Source organism: Pomacea canaliculata, linkage group LG14 (genome assembly GCF_003073045.1).
Source record: "Pomacea canaliculata isolate SZHN2017 linkage group LG14, ASM307304v1, whole genome shotgun sequence".
In the NCBI taxonomy this organism is placed as follows: domain Eukaryota; kingdom Metazoa; phylum Mollusca; class Gastropoda; order Architaenioglossa; family Ampullariidae; genus Pomacea; species Pomacea canaliculata.
Genome location: NC_037603.1, coordinates 17,823,195 through 17,837,903, shown reverse-complemented (window position 1 = coordinate 17,837,903; position 14,709 = coordinate 17,823,195). Strand labels below are relative to the sequence as shown.

Genomic DNA, 14,709 nt, shown 5'->3' with positions numbered 1-14,709 from the left:
TACTCGCCTCTCATACAACTCACTCAGACACTCCTGCTTCTCCCCAATCACCCTCCCACTCACACGCACAACTCTATCTAACACATTCCTATTACTAGCTCTCAATCCTCCATACCAACATAAAAATCCAAATGTCAACACAGACTCAAGAAAACATCTATAAAAAGCACTTAAAACCTTTTTGTTGACATCCAGGGAACGGAGTTTTTGTAAACAGTACAATTTTATTTTGTGTCCTATTGCTTTTGCTGTGCATGTGTGCATTTCTTTTCTTTCTTTTGATTCCTCTTTCGTTAAATAAACCTGTGGTTTAATTGTCGGCAAGCACATGTCTTGCGTCCTCTGAGTATGGGGTGGCTTTCTTCACCGCACCCTGCAAACAACCCTCGTCTCTATGGACGGCAGAACGCGTCCCAGGGTTGGACATGAAGATAGCTTTTCCATGAAAATCTTTCCCGCCTGTCGGCTTACAAACTGAAAAGAAAAGACACCTGCACTGCTCACCTTTTCAAACCCTCCACTCTAGCCGTCTGACTTGTAACTAGCTCCCGTCAATCAGCCCTTCCCCATTCATCTTCCTTCTCCAAAGAATTCCTTTTTGTAGTGCTAAATCTTTTGATCTCTCATTTTATACAAGATAAATTAAATCAGCTGCTTTAATTGTTAATCACCTTGGTCCTAATAACTTAAAATAATTAATAGCTTATAATATTATGCTTTTTGAAATGAATTGACTTTCAGAATTTATTGATAATTAATTCTTTGAGGCAAACACACCAGGAGCGGCCTAGTATTAGAGATTTCTTGATTGCAGCAATGTCCGTCATCTGAAACTGCTGATGTTCAAAGCCTGAAACGAACAATTTTTCAATCATCGAAAATTTGTTTACGCTTAGGGATCTTATACACTAATTGATTACTTTTGTGAATCTGTTCAAACTCGCCGGAATGTACACGAGAAAGCTCGTGATGTAAGTTTTTAGCCTCTGGTTACCCTTCAATCTATGAATTTAGCCTGCTTCTTGTTTTAGAAAGTCGTCTGCCTCAAGGCCCGTACTGATTCTCAACGGCCCTGAGTTCAGATCATGGTGTGTGGAAAGTAGACTATACTCGGTTTCTCTCTCAGTTACTGCCTGGCCTGGTATTCAGGAAGCCCCGACTGGACTATCGTCAGGATAGCGCTGGAAATTCGCTAGCAATACAACAGAATGATGATGAGGACGCCGACAATAATCAGGATAAAGAAAATGATGTTATCAGTTGCCTTTTTGTACATTTCTAGATGTCGCTGCCCAGGAAACGCCTGACCCTTGTCTCCATGGAAACTACCAGAGCCTGACGGATGTTCACCGCAGTGTGTCCTATGTGACGACCTCCCCAGAGCCTCCACTGTGCGACATTGACCTCGTTGCGGGCTGGTACCGGTTTGTGGTAGATGCTGAGAGTAAAATGCCTGAAACATGTGTCGATACTTTAAAGGTACGAAAGTGAACATTTTCATAATCTATCCATCTGTTCATAACAGAGAAAATATTATCAATACATAAAAAAGATTTTACTTGATCTCATTGACACGATACCGTCCTCAAAGCAAATAATGTATTGCAGTGTCTTTAACGACTTTCCACAATTATTTGTTCCAATAAGCTTGAAAAAGAAACTTGACAAAGGCCTGCAACAGACTCATTTCATGCTCTCCTACAATTCATGCGTGTGCAGTGCGGGACGACTGTTCCAATATGGTTGAATGGTACTCACCCCTCAGTAAGTGACGGGATCCAAACGAGGCGAGCATGCGCGAACCTCCAGACTGGTGGCACCTCTAATAGTCCGTGCTGTGGACAGGCTGTCAACATCGGGGTCAAGAACTGTGGCGGTTTTTACGTTTACTATCTACATCCAACACCAGCCTGCCCGATGGCCTATTGTGCAGGTAATTCGAAAATAACTTTTTTATCGCCGTTTCGATCTTTCCCTTTTATCTACACATTTATCGAATGTATAATATATACTTCATTTGGACTTCAAAGCTCATTTAAGGATTTTGCATGCATGGAGATGGAGAGAGTACTGAACCCAGGTTGTATTGTATTTGTTATGTGATTTTGACAAGATAAGCTTCGATTTTTCACATCTCAGTAGTTATTTCAACCCTTCTTAAACTATAACACTTGAATATAAACCAAGCTAATTAGTATTATTCACATTTTTACATATCAGAATTACAATAAGCAGCTTGTTTTCGCTTTATGATGAAACATTTTAAAGGAACCTAGTGCAAATATTATTATATGTGGGAAATGTAACAAAAGGCGGCTTTTTATCCTCAGTCGATCATACACAAAATGGACACTCGTGTATATTATGAGTGTTCTTGTTATTAATAAAGCGGTTCTTGCGAATGTTGATGTCACGGACAATGTTGGTGGGAGGACATTTTTGATATACCTCTTCACTAAAGTCAATTTAACTTATGCGTGGCGTCAGTGAAGAAAAAGAAGTTAACATGCTCTTGATGTCCCTTCCGTAATATGACAGGTTGACAGTTGGGTATCATCCATTGAACAATTAGGTAATGAATAAAGGGGTGGCTCCCTCATTTCTCCCAATGTTACGGTCTCTATGCAGTCTGCGAGGTATTTCTTCAATACGAAACCATCTGTAACACCTTACACCAGCGGTTCTCAACCTGTGGGGCGCGACCCCCTGGGGGGTCGCGACGTGCCTACAAGGGGGTCGCGAAGGTGGTCCTTTTTTAAAAGTTTCTTATACCGGTATTAGTGAAATTAGCTTAGATTGTGTAACCGAGTGGTGAGGGCGATCAAACTCCAAATCGCTTCTCCCTATTCAAGTACACTGTAGCGGCATGCAGTGACTTCTCACTTCCAAAACTCAAAACACAATCCCCCTCTCAACAATTAAGCCTCCAATCTCCCTCCTCTCGCCTTTTGCCCTTTTTCTCCCCCAATCTCTCATCGCTGACTCCCCTCTCCCTCTCCAGTCACACCTCTCTCTTTTTTAAAAAAAAACATCTAAAAGGCACGCATTCAGGAAACGTCCATCATTCACACCCTTTCGCCCTCGCACGTGCTCACTGCTCAGTCCTAGTACTCTAGGTGCCTGACAGAAGGCCATGACCAGACAGTGCGGGGTGGGGGCTTAAGAACGACCGATGACTGCTGCTAATGGCATATTTATCGGACATATTTGAGAAGCTGAACGTTGTGAATACGTCTCTGCAAGGGAAAGACACCACCATATTACAAACAACTGACAAGATGAATGCTTTCGTCCGACAAATTTCGTTGTGGACGCAAGAGAAAATATTTTGATATGTTTCCGTGCTTGTGTAAGTGCAAGGCTGACAACTTGAATCTTGATCAGGTGAAGAATGTAATTATTGCCCATCTAAACGGACTGCAAGAAAGGTTTCAGCATTACTTCGCTGAAATTGATGTGACTAAATACGATTGGATTCGTAATCCATTTCTGGCTGATCCTAGCACAAGCGGGTTGTCCACGGAAGAAGAAGAGCAGCTCGTCGACCTTTCGAGTGACCAATCCCTGAAAATGGTCTTCCAAACAACACCAGTGCCAACATTTTGGATTAGCGTCAACGGTGCTTTCTGAGAAAGCAATGAAAGTTCTGCTGCCATTTTCAACTTCGTTATATGTGTGAGCAAGGATTTTCAGCATTGGCAGCACTGAAGTCGAAATACAGAAATCGTGTGGACGCAGGCTGAGCTGCAAATAGCAGTGGGTACGAACATCGCACACAGGTTCGCTTCTCTATGCAACAGCAAGCAGGCTCAACCTTCTCATTAATCAAAGAGAGTGTCCAATAAAATTAATAAAATAATATTTATTAGCACCGCAGAATTTGCTTTAGTAAAATTTCATTAACAGTTATACTTTTTGCAGATACGAACTTTGTTCTTCCGTTGTTGATTTCCTCGACGCGGGGTTGGAGGTTAGCTAAGGCTCCCCCGCTCTTCCACCGACCTAGCTGGCTAAGGGGGGGTCGCGGACGTACCGGTGTTCGTCAGGGGGGTCGCCACAAGTAAAAGGTTGAGAACCGCTGCCTTACACGGTTCAGGGCAACATGAACAAATAAAGTCCGTAGTGGTATGATAGTTAAGATGTATTTGTAAGGCAAGCAAGCATTCGCTTTTGTGATCTCTGCTTGTTGAACTTTGCAGGAAAAGACGCGCCATGTCCCGCTGGAAAGTGGTCTCCCACAGGTTTTCCACCAAACTGTAAAGGTAGGGGATACGATTTCTTGTATGCAAATGCATCACTGTAATATATGAACGTCTGAACATCTGTGTAATTAAACAAATCTTAGTAAGACTTAGTTTAAGGCGGACCACATGGATCGCCCTTCTTACAGCAATAGACAAGGAAAGCTTAGTGTGGGAAAGGCAAAGGAATTTTGAGTTTTGCTAAATGTAATTGTCATGTGTTACGTCCCCGTGCAGTGTCTACCATTTTCGCAAACCCTCACCTTGAGAGTCCATCAGTTGTTCCGCTGTCTTTGCTATTGGCAGATGCCTACCCACAGCTGACTGACCCGCCGAGATTACGAGGACCTGTGATTGAGCGAAACACCTTCTACTTCACCTGTGACCTGACCTTTAGCGGCAACGACCCGGATCAAGCTTTTGAGTTCGTCTGGCTGTTTAATGGCCTGGAGGACCCTAAAGTGCCGCCAGAAGTCGTCAGTGACCCAGGGCGATCTGCGAGACTGGATGGGGCTCAACTGACGGGTCTCCTCAACAAGAACGTGAGCTTATAATTACATGTTAATTGCAGACAACACAGTGATTATAGGGCGTGACATAATGACGTACTGCTGTATCATTGGAGTATGTTGCCATAGTAACGATAGCTTTGTTGTTTTGCGGCTGCCTTTCTTCGATTGAGGTATAATTACTGCGTATTATTGTTATAGTACTGTCGTCATAATATGAAAAGCGACAATGTAGGGGAAGTAACCTAACATATACTACGCTGAAGTTTGTAGGATCAACAAAATACTCGAGGAGTGAGATAGAAAAGGCGAGAGAGGAGGCAATATAAAGAGAGAAAGCAAAAAAAAAAAAACAGAAAGAGGGATTAGGTTGACAGCTTATTACAGTCCTCTAAACGTGGTCTTCATTCTGAAATCTCAAAATGCTTCACAGGTTTGTTGTAAGGGTGAGTGGATTTTACAAGCAGTGTCAGCAAACAAGAAGACTGTTTATATTGGCAACGAATCAAGAACATCCAAACCCTCTTTATCTTTGAAAAGTATCAACTCACCAGAACCATTCTTATCCTTACATATTATTAACAAACCAGAACCATGTTTATCTTTGCAAAGTTGCGCTCCCCCTACATCCTCATCTTACCCAGCACTCATTTTGATACATACCTTCCCATTCTGAGAGAAATAGTGATAGAGAAAGATAGATTCATAAGTCTTTTGGAGGTAGGGCTCGTTTAATTTTTTTTTTTAATCCTTGACAGGTTGGTTGTAAAGTGCGTGCATATTACAAGCAAAATGCCATCAAGAAAGGACCCTGGCTGACGAGCGCAAGGACGTACTGGGCTGGAATACAGGTAAGTATCCATAACAGGTTGCGATTGTAAATTGCACACATATTGTCTAAACTCTCGTTATACACAGCCATATCAAAGAACAATAAATTAGAAAAAAAATTAAGCAAGATAAAAATATCCCGATAGACAATGGCTGCGTTAATGAAGGAAGAATAAGTTGTCTTTCCGGGGAAACCTAGGGTAAGCGTCTTTTTCCTGTTTTTGTAAGGCTGTTGTTTCTTTACCCCTGAGTCCAAATTCATAAAATAAACTCTTCCTCGGAGTAAAGTAAAATAAAGCACCGTTCGCGTAGTCTGGACAGTCCATCGTAACTAAGGAGGAAGAAGTTTGTCTTTGATTTTCACATTTTGGCCGTTTTCCTTCAATGAATACGCCATCGGGCGTTAAAATATGATACACATTTTACATCTGTAAGGGCCTGGAACTTAAATGGTTCACCATGTCTAGAGATTTCACACTCCCGAGGGAATCTGATCACATTCCTGCTAGGTAGGAAAGGATAAGCTGAAATCTTTTACTCAAGCACACAATACACCATCATACAGCAACTTTACTTCCAGTAAATACCACTTCATTGAAACAATATGTTTCTCGTATAATCCATATGACCAACACACTGTATAACATATATCTAAAGCATACGATGTCTTCTAAGAGGTTATTGTCATACGTTACATCACTCTTAACCGAATTTTATTTTTCTCAGACAAATCCCTCCCAAATCTCCATACGTACGGATGAAGAAAAGTTTGACGTGGTCATAAGGTCAACACTTCCTGTCTTATGTAGCTCCACTTTGACAGATGATAAGTGTTGTCTTTGGATTTTGCTGTTGGTCAACGGGTCTCAATGGGATCAAGGTCAGTTGAGACATCCAGCTGAATTTGCTCTTTCACTGTCATAACACTGCCATCATGAAAAGTCAGTCTACTGTGTTCTTATCCTCAAAACCTATCCAAAATATGTATCTAAATGTGTCTTTTAAATATTTTTATATTTTTTTCTTGTGCAAAGACTTCCTGTCGACGCCAACTGATTGTAAGTACTCACTGTGTAAGTCAAACTGGAACAGCACGAGTCAAGAAGTGTCAAGGACGGTGTCAGTCGTGGCCAGTAAGATTCAGATGCAGGACGGCACCAAGAATTTGCTGGTCTCCTTCACAAATATTGTAGTCGCAGACCTTTCGCCGTATCAGCGAATATTCCAAGGTCTAAAGATCCCCTCGGTACAGGTAAGTAAAGTACACAACGTTAAAGAGCTTCAACAAACTTGAATTAGAAAGTCGAGGTTTTACTGAACAGTTTCATGAACATAAGACTAATAATGTTTACTCCCACCCATTTCAAGTCGGTCTCCGTAAAAGATATATCATGATTTACAGTCACTTATTCGTGCTCGCCTTTGTAGTTCAATTTATCTTTCCTATGTTACCTTGTTTACACATTCATGTGTTTATCTGCTTGTACTTTTCTCTAAGCTCACAAAACATCCCGCGAAATACAAAAATGTTAAAAAAATTTATTTATGATTTTTTGTGTGTGCTTGATTTTCAGGTTAATCTTCAGCAAAGAGAATCAAAGCTCTGCCACATTGTAACAGATCCTCACATCACAGGAATAGAAGACCAGAGGTTAAAGGCAATTTATTTGTTAATAAAATAACAATAGTACTGTATATTGTGGTGCTTATTTAATCTTGAGTCTTTAATCTTATTTTCTAATGTAGTTTTTAACAGAGAATAAAAATAAATAATGTAGTAAACTTCAAAAATAGTTCTGTTTGTTCCAGAACATTCCATCTGTATAGAGCGGGTGACTACACTGCCTACATAAATGACAAAAGGCATTTTGAGGTAAAGTGTAGCTGAATACCTATGTTGTATTTCCTGTATAGCTTTTTCTTGCCTTTACCGGAAAGGTCATGCCTTTTCCGTGTTTCATGGAGCAAAAAGCACTCACATAACACAAGGTTTATTTTGTTGGTTCTCTGAGAAATACGATCTAAGTTAACAAGTCAGGTAAAACGACAGCAACTTTCACATTTAAACTATAACATTACATACCTTGCGAAATCAAATGATCAGTTCGCATGTTGGCCTTCCTGTTTTCCTCCCCTACTTAGGTTCAGTTTCGGACGTGGCCTTGCTACAAAGAGCGTCCTGACAGGGCGGTAACCTGTATCTGTGGAGTTGCGGTTCGTGAGAAGGACGATCTGATCAGGGTCAATGGCTGCGATCATGGTTTCTACGGCCAAAGCGTTGGGTCACCGGAAATCACCGTGCCCAGGCGTTTGAGAGAAGGCACGACTATACTTCAATCTACGGATGGATCGACGATAACAGTAATTTATCTTCACTTATAATTCTCTCTTTTCTCCCTCCTCTTTGTCACTGATTTCTTTCTGAATGACACTGTGGCTTCCAAGTCCTTCTGGCTCTTACTTGAGAAGGTTCCTTGTCATGTTCTCCATCCACGTCCTTTTTCGGGGTTAGTGTATTAAGCTGCAGTTTTGTATTCCATGGCCTTTGGTAATGTCATTTAAATAAGACCAATGATGAACCAAAGAGTTTATATTATAGGCCCTGTCGAGAGACTACCAATAGCTCTAACTGCAGATAAGACTGTCGAGCTATTTTTAAAAATGGCTTCTATTTCCTGACACACTCTAGCTTCAGTACTTGTTATTGTCCTCTCAGGTGTGTACTGGTCAGTCTCCACACAGCCACCAGTTCCTGTCTGCTTCTTGCTATTACTTTTTGGCGTTGTTTCCGCCTCCTGTGGTTCCACTTTAGCGTAATTTTATTCACAAGCAAACTACACTTGGAGTAGTCTTGTATCTTTCTTCAAATTTCATCTATGTGAAAATAACAATTAGCCCAACAGTAAACAAAAGAAAAAAGCTAAAATAAAAATAAACTAAAATTGATAAAATGAAAATAAATAAAAAAAAAATTAAAAATCTAGGCGTTGAAATATGTTTCAATAACCTTTAATTTAAAAGAAGTTATTTAATTTAAAAAAATATTTTAAGTGTATTTCAATGTCTTAACCATCTTGGAATGTAATGTTTAATACACCTGATATCGTTTTTGTCGACAGCTGTATTTTCCGTCCAGTTCTGAGATTCAAATTACCGCATCGGCAATACTTGGTGGTCATCTCAACCTCTACATCTCTATTCCTGGCACCGACTACCTCAAAGGAAGAGGCTTGTGCGGGACGTTTGATAACAACACAAACAACGACCTGACCCACCGGTCTGGCTTTGTGGACACAATGCCTGCAGACCATGTACCAGTGAGATTCACAGAGTCCTGGAAGTAAGGACTGTTGTTTTGTTATTTTCTATATTTAGGTAACTTTCATTAACAGATAATTTGTTCATAACGCTTTCATGTTAAAGCACTAGGATTTGGGGAATTTATACTTTAACCCTAAAACATCGTGCGGTAATTTATGAATTTACTGTTTCAGGAACGATGACAGCACAAGCTTGTTCAGGATTGTACCTCCAGAAACGAAGGACTCCTACGTGCCTAAGTACTGCACGTGCAATAATGATGTCCTTCGAACTGTGAACTGTACTTACCAGGGGGACATAAAGGGGCGCAAACTAACGGTTAGCTAATAACTTTGGACATTTTTTATTTAATATTTACAATCCAACCTTGCTATTAAAATGATCATCGTAACAGAAAATATGTTGGAGAAGGAGAATTACGTTTCCGTTAATCTTAATTAATCATTACCTAGTTTAAAAATAATCAAATCCCCGCAATTCAGCACTCAGGATAGGAAAGAGGGACTAATGTGACGGTATAAACTGTCAATCCCTTCCGGTGTCATCATCTCGCTGATTGTTGTCAATTCCTCTTCCATCATACATTCGTTAACTGCACTTTCATTGGTCGATCTTTGTCGTGTCCTGGTCCTACAGTTTGGAACAATAACCCCAACGTTATTTTAAAAAAAGTTGCTATTAAATTTGAACATGAGTGTAAGAAATATGCTTTTGGAGCACAAGGTGGACAGAACTGTATGGTATTCTTTGGTTGAAGATATATGTGTATAGACGCTTTACACAAAAAAACCCCCAAAAAACTGAGTATTCCTATGCTAGCAATGCATGTTTTTCATAAACCTCCTCCTCATCGTCATCATATTAGTCTTCCTATAAAAAATCTTTGTTGAAAAAAATGTTGAAATGACTATTCTGTCAGTAGGATGACTTTTTAAATATTTGCATGTGAAGTGCCCGCATTGCCTAGACACCACAAAAAAATCTAGTTTTCATCGAGGACGATGGTGGTACCTAAAAAGAAAGAGATCTGTAAGTGATGAAACATACGTCGACTCCGATGAAATGGACCAAGAGTACGACCCTAATGATTATGCAGGTAAAAGTGTGCTTTATTTTCTGTAATTAAATCACGATTATCATTGTTTTGTTTTTCTGTGATGCTGATGTAGATAATTGTCCTTAAAGCAGGAGACTGGGTTAGGGTAAGAGATATAAGTTGATTAGTGAGAAGGCAAGATGAGGATTGATCAATGTTCCAGATTTCCAACCACCAAAACTGTCATGGCCGACATCGACTGGCATCAACGAGAGTCAAGCAGAGAACTACTGCTCCACCGCCTTGAGACAGTCTCAGCTCTGGTCTCACTGTCAGGACAGAACTCAGGAGATTCAAGGGCTGATCGAAAACTGCAAGATCGATATTTTGGTAAATTTTCACACTTAAAATAAACAACAAAAGACTGTTCGGCTTTCAGCTGTCTATTTTACGACTGTCTATAAATTAATTTGTATTATATAGAGAAATTCAGTAACTCATATAACGCATATCTCTACCTGTTTTACGAATTTAATGATGTTTGTTCTGAATTTTATCTTTGTTTTGACGATCAGGTAGCTGATAATTATACAGGAACGGAGGTGATCGTGGACACTTTCCTGACAATTTGCAAAGTGGAGCTGGCCAAGAACCCAGATAATTACGTCACCACACCCAGCGGAGAGAGTGTCGTGAAGCCGGAGATCTCTGACGACGTCTGCAACCCTGTGTGCTACATCAATGGACGATGTGACCGAGGGCGCTGTGTGTGCAACAGAGGTTTTATCGGCGATAACTGTCAGATAAAAGATGAACCGCCTAAATTGCTCGGCATCCGAGGGTGAGGAAAATAACTGGTTATTATCGTTGTTGTGATTGATAATAAAGGTTACATAGATGACTTATATATCTTAAAGACCAATTCCTAACCTAAACATTCTAAAAGATATTTTTCAAATAAAGTACAGGCGTATCTAAATTCAAACAACACAGAAGTGATTAGCAGAAAACATACCAACCAGTAGTTCTCACACCCCTATCATGTATTGAGATTCTTGTTGGCTAACAAATTGAAAATTTAGCAAAAAAAATAAAATAATAACATGCATTTCTACAACAGACGTTGATATTGTTTTGTACAAGGTCCGAATTGTGTGACTTTAATGAACGGCCATGCCAACAAGTCTTCATCAACGCTGAAAATATTCAGAATACGGAGACAATGGCATGCAAAATTCAAGAAATTCTGGTAAGGCTTTGCAGATGTTTAAAGCAAATTAGAATTCTCTCCAATAATTTTATTTGGCATTTAAAAGATATACAGATATTACTAGTTTCATAACAAATCAGATATTGTTTTGTTATATTTCTAGGATGATAAGTCCGTTTCCGAAAGGGCTTCTATGGAAGAAGCTGTTTTCCTGACTCTTAACAAACTCGGCTGTGTCTTGCCTGATGCTGGCATCAAAACAGGTAAGTAACCTGTAATGAGCTTTTACTTCGGATTTTAATTTATGGCCCCTGTGATTGGATGTCATGTAACATATACGCCGGTCCCACAGTAAAGAGGTCTGTGTTTTGATTGGACGACCTGACATGAGTTGACATTAATGATTATAATAAAAGATGTCTATGGTGAGATTGTTACTGATACTATTGTTATTTTCAGAGACGTCTATCAAGCGGTTTTATATTACGGCAACCATCGATGGCGATCGCTATAGCAACGCAGTGAACATGACTGTCTACGACTCGTCCTGTCAGAGCTGCACACAAAAGGGATGCTGGAAACTGGTAGATTTTCTCCCTTTTCTCTTCTTCTCAATAAGTACACGCAGCATTTTGTATGCGTTCGTCTGCATTTGGCCTTTGCTTTCACACATTCTCAGCTTCTGATTATACACATTCAGCTCCTAAGCGTATACAATCTTTCTTAACAATTATTTCTAGTAAATAATGTTTTTCGATCACTTTTACATTTGAAGAAATAAAATAAGCCCCTAACCCACGTTTTTATTATTACCAAGGTTTTTTGACTGTAGTCGGTTCTAAGCGATCACTTTTGGCGATTTGTGTCTTCAGCCAGACACGTGTCTTATCAGCAACCTGTGTTTTCAAGATGGAGAACTCAATCCGAACAATAACTCGCAGGTCTGCAATGTTTCTGCTAGCACGACAGAGTGGTCTCTCGTGCACACAGTTCTATGTAAGGATGATAGTTTGATGTTTTTGTGTTTTTTCAATTATTAGAGGAAGTTCGTTTTGCAATACTATCCTCTTATCTATAAGCTATCGCGTTCCAATTTATTGCCATTGAAAAGTATTGGCATTTGCAGTGGAATATCCAGCCATCATGTCGGTCATCGTGAGGAGGTCAGAGGACAACACCCAGTTAAGATGTGAGGTCAACGCTGATGCCTCAAAGCCCACAGCCAGCTTCCGGATGGCCTGGGGTGTCGATGGCGACTGGCTTCAAGAGTCGGTCATGTCCAGTGGACATCTGGAGGCTGTCATTAATGTGTCTGACATTAGTCACGTTAAGCAGGTCAGTTATGCATGCTGCATGTTTGTCTGCTTGTGTCTCATATTTCAGTTTATTGGTTCTTCTTTGTTTTTATCCTTGTCCGCCTTACTTTGCGTCTTTGTTTTTTTATGCTTTTTTCCATTTTTCCGGTCTTCTGACTGCATGAATGGTACAGTTAGGTCCTGTGTATGGAATGGCAAAATAAGAGTGAGGATTAATATCATATTTCAATGTATATCCCGCATTCATACGCTATGATAAAAGATATTCCAATGAATGGATATCGTGCATATTTTAAGCTGCAGAAATGTTTTTCTGTTTCACATTCGAGACTTGCTGGTACCGTCCGTTTATAAACATATTTTCTCGTATTTACATGTGAGGCTGGTCACTCCTTTTTGCGTTAGTTTCACGTGTAATTCTGTGACCACTATATCTAGTTCTTTGTCTTCTCTTTATGGCAGGGAAATGAGTTGTACAAATGCACTGTTCGTATTATATTGTTATCTCTAGTAGCAACACTCATTTAACTTGTAACATAATACTATACTAATATTTACAGGTGACATGTCGTGCACGTTCCAAGTTCACTGACAGTAATGTCTTCAGTCCCTACACCTACAGCAATCCTTTGTCTATGATAGTGAGCTTGAAATCTTTACAATTTTTGCTATTTTTATTCACTTGTTTATGTGTGTACATGTATGTATGTGAGTACGTATGTGCGTATGCGTGCGTGTCTCATGTCTGTGCGCGCGCGTTTGTAGTCTGTATGCTGCTAATATTTTGTTTTCAACTAACATCGTAAAACAGTTACCATAGATGGCAGGCGAGGTATCTCTCAGTATTCTTCAATATTATTTCATTTCTCTATGCTTTTTGTCGGGGAGCCTGAAAACAAGAAATCTGACAAATTTAAGCTTACCAAAGTATGATTAAAAATTCATTTTTTTGATCAGGAAGAGAATGAAACTGTTAAGATTATAATATAATGAATGTCCATTTGTCTTGGTTTATGTGTAAGGTTTATAATTCCTGAGAAACACGCGCGCATGCACACACACACTTCATATTCACATATGCTCACAAACGGACGCAAAGTATGCTTTTGTATCAAGTAAATTTAAAAAAATCTCTACACCACACCTCTTTATTTCATTGTTTTTGGTCTGTACTTGATACAGGTATCAAAGTCATCCACTGTGTCGTGGAGTAAGATACCCAGTGCATTTCATCTCACCCTCACCTTCCTCACATCACTGGGCTTATCAGGCATGCTGTGGTCTGTATAGGAAGATTGGCAAACCTTTAACATATTCTCGTGAATAAGTCCTTATAAATATCCAGCTCTGACTGGAAACTGTGTAACTTTAGAAACTACAGTAAGCTCTGGCTTTTTCATGTACTTACGTGGAAAATGATTGTTATGTTCTCTGTTTATATTGTTGTGTTGACCTGTAAAACCTTGACATCTTCTTAATAGTTGAGTTATGGTAAAAAGATTATGTTTTAAAATGAGAGAGACCTGCTTGGTGCTCTGGTTAGAAATTTATTAAATATCATATCATAATGATTGTCGTTTTCGGTCATGATTATTTTGTTATTGTGTGTTTGACTGAAGAAGATGTGTAAGAGAACTAACTCGCTAGGTAGGGGCAATTGATACTACACGTGGTGTGGTGGACGAAGACGCTTTCTTAAAATGCATTTTCTATATTTTTGAATGCGATTTCGGCAACATGTAGCAACAGAACAAACAGTCGCCCATAACCAAGTGAGTTCTGCAAAACATCGCAATGAACAAACATTTGGTCCAAATTTTATTTTTTTAAATACGTGACTGATCGACATACGCTGGTAAAGGTTGTTGATGAAGCATAACCGACTGATGCACGCTGTTAATGAGAAAACAATAAACCGGAGCCAGTCATTGCGAACAAAATCTTTATCGCCCGGCTATTTCAACCTCCCACCTGAGTCAATTCGACCACACCATCATCACACCGTTCCACGTAATACTACATCGTCCGAGCATAAAGTCAGTCAAATAAAAATAATACCAGATGAACCTTGTGTTTGAATGAGACATCGCAAAAGTCTTTATTACCACAGTAAGAGCCCACAGTATCAAAGCAATCCGTACATTACAATCACAACATATGTTTCCATTGTTAATGTTAAAGTTCCCTTGTTGTAGAAGATGAAAACACCAAAACTCAGAAAATAATACAAATTCTTTAAATAACT

At 39.6% G+C, this 14,709-nt stretch overlaps 1 protein-coding gene across 3 annotated transcripts in view; it reads left to right on the top strand.

Annotated features, from left to right (window-relative positions):
• LOC112555414 (von Willebrand factor D and EGF domain-containing protein-like) overlaps nt 1-14,021 on the top strand; it is a 72,146-nt gene extending 58,125 nt beyond the window's left edge. For 2 of the 3 annotated variants that reach the window (XM_025223796.1, XM_025223798.1), the window contains exons 3-23: nt 1,720-1,933; nt 4,200-4,262; nt 4,548-4,783; nt 5,509-5,601; nt 6,308-6,461; nt 6,616-6,833; nt 7,156-7,232; nt 7,391-7,454; nt 7,724-7,942; nt 8,701-8,921; nt 9,076-9,220; nt 9,854-9,998; nt 10,162-10,328; nt 10,514-10,779; nt 11,082-11,187; nt 11,312-11,411; nt 11,608-11,732; nt 12,021-12,144; nt 12,275-12,483; nt 13,025-13,105; nt 13,647-14,021. In XM_025223796.1, the coding sequence (XP_025079581.1) occupies nt 1,720-1,933; nt 4,200-4,262; nt 4,548-4,783; nt 5,509-5,601; nt 6,308-6,461; nt 6,616-6,833; nt 7,156-7,232; nt 7,391-7,454; nt 7,724-7,942; nt 8,701-8,921; nt 9,076-9,220; nt 9,854-9,998; nt 10,162-10,328; nt 10,514-10,779; nt 11,082-11,187; nt 11,312-11,411; nt 11,608-11,732; nt 12,021-12,144; nt 12,275-12,483; nt 13,025-13,105; nt 13,647-13,754 (3,135 nt within the window). In that variant the 3' untranslated portion in view covers nt 13,755-14,021. Of the gene's footprint in view, nt 1-1,282; nt 1,480-1,719; nt 1,934-4,199; nt 4,263-4,547; nt 4,784-5,508; nt 5,602-6,307; nt 6,462-6,615; nt 6,834-7,155; nt 7,233-7,390; nt 7,455-7,723; nt 7,943-8,700; nt 8,922-9,075; nt 9,221-9,853; nt 9,999-10,161; nt 10,329-10,513; nt 10,780-11,081; nt 11,188-11,311; nt 11,412-11,607; nt 11,733-12,020; nt 12,145-12,274; nt 12,484-13,024; nt 13,106-13,646 lie in introns of all 3 variants that reach the window. The other variant, XM_025223797.1, reaches the window with a different exon arrangement.
• Nucleotides 14,022-14,709: the final 688 nt, after the last annotated feature.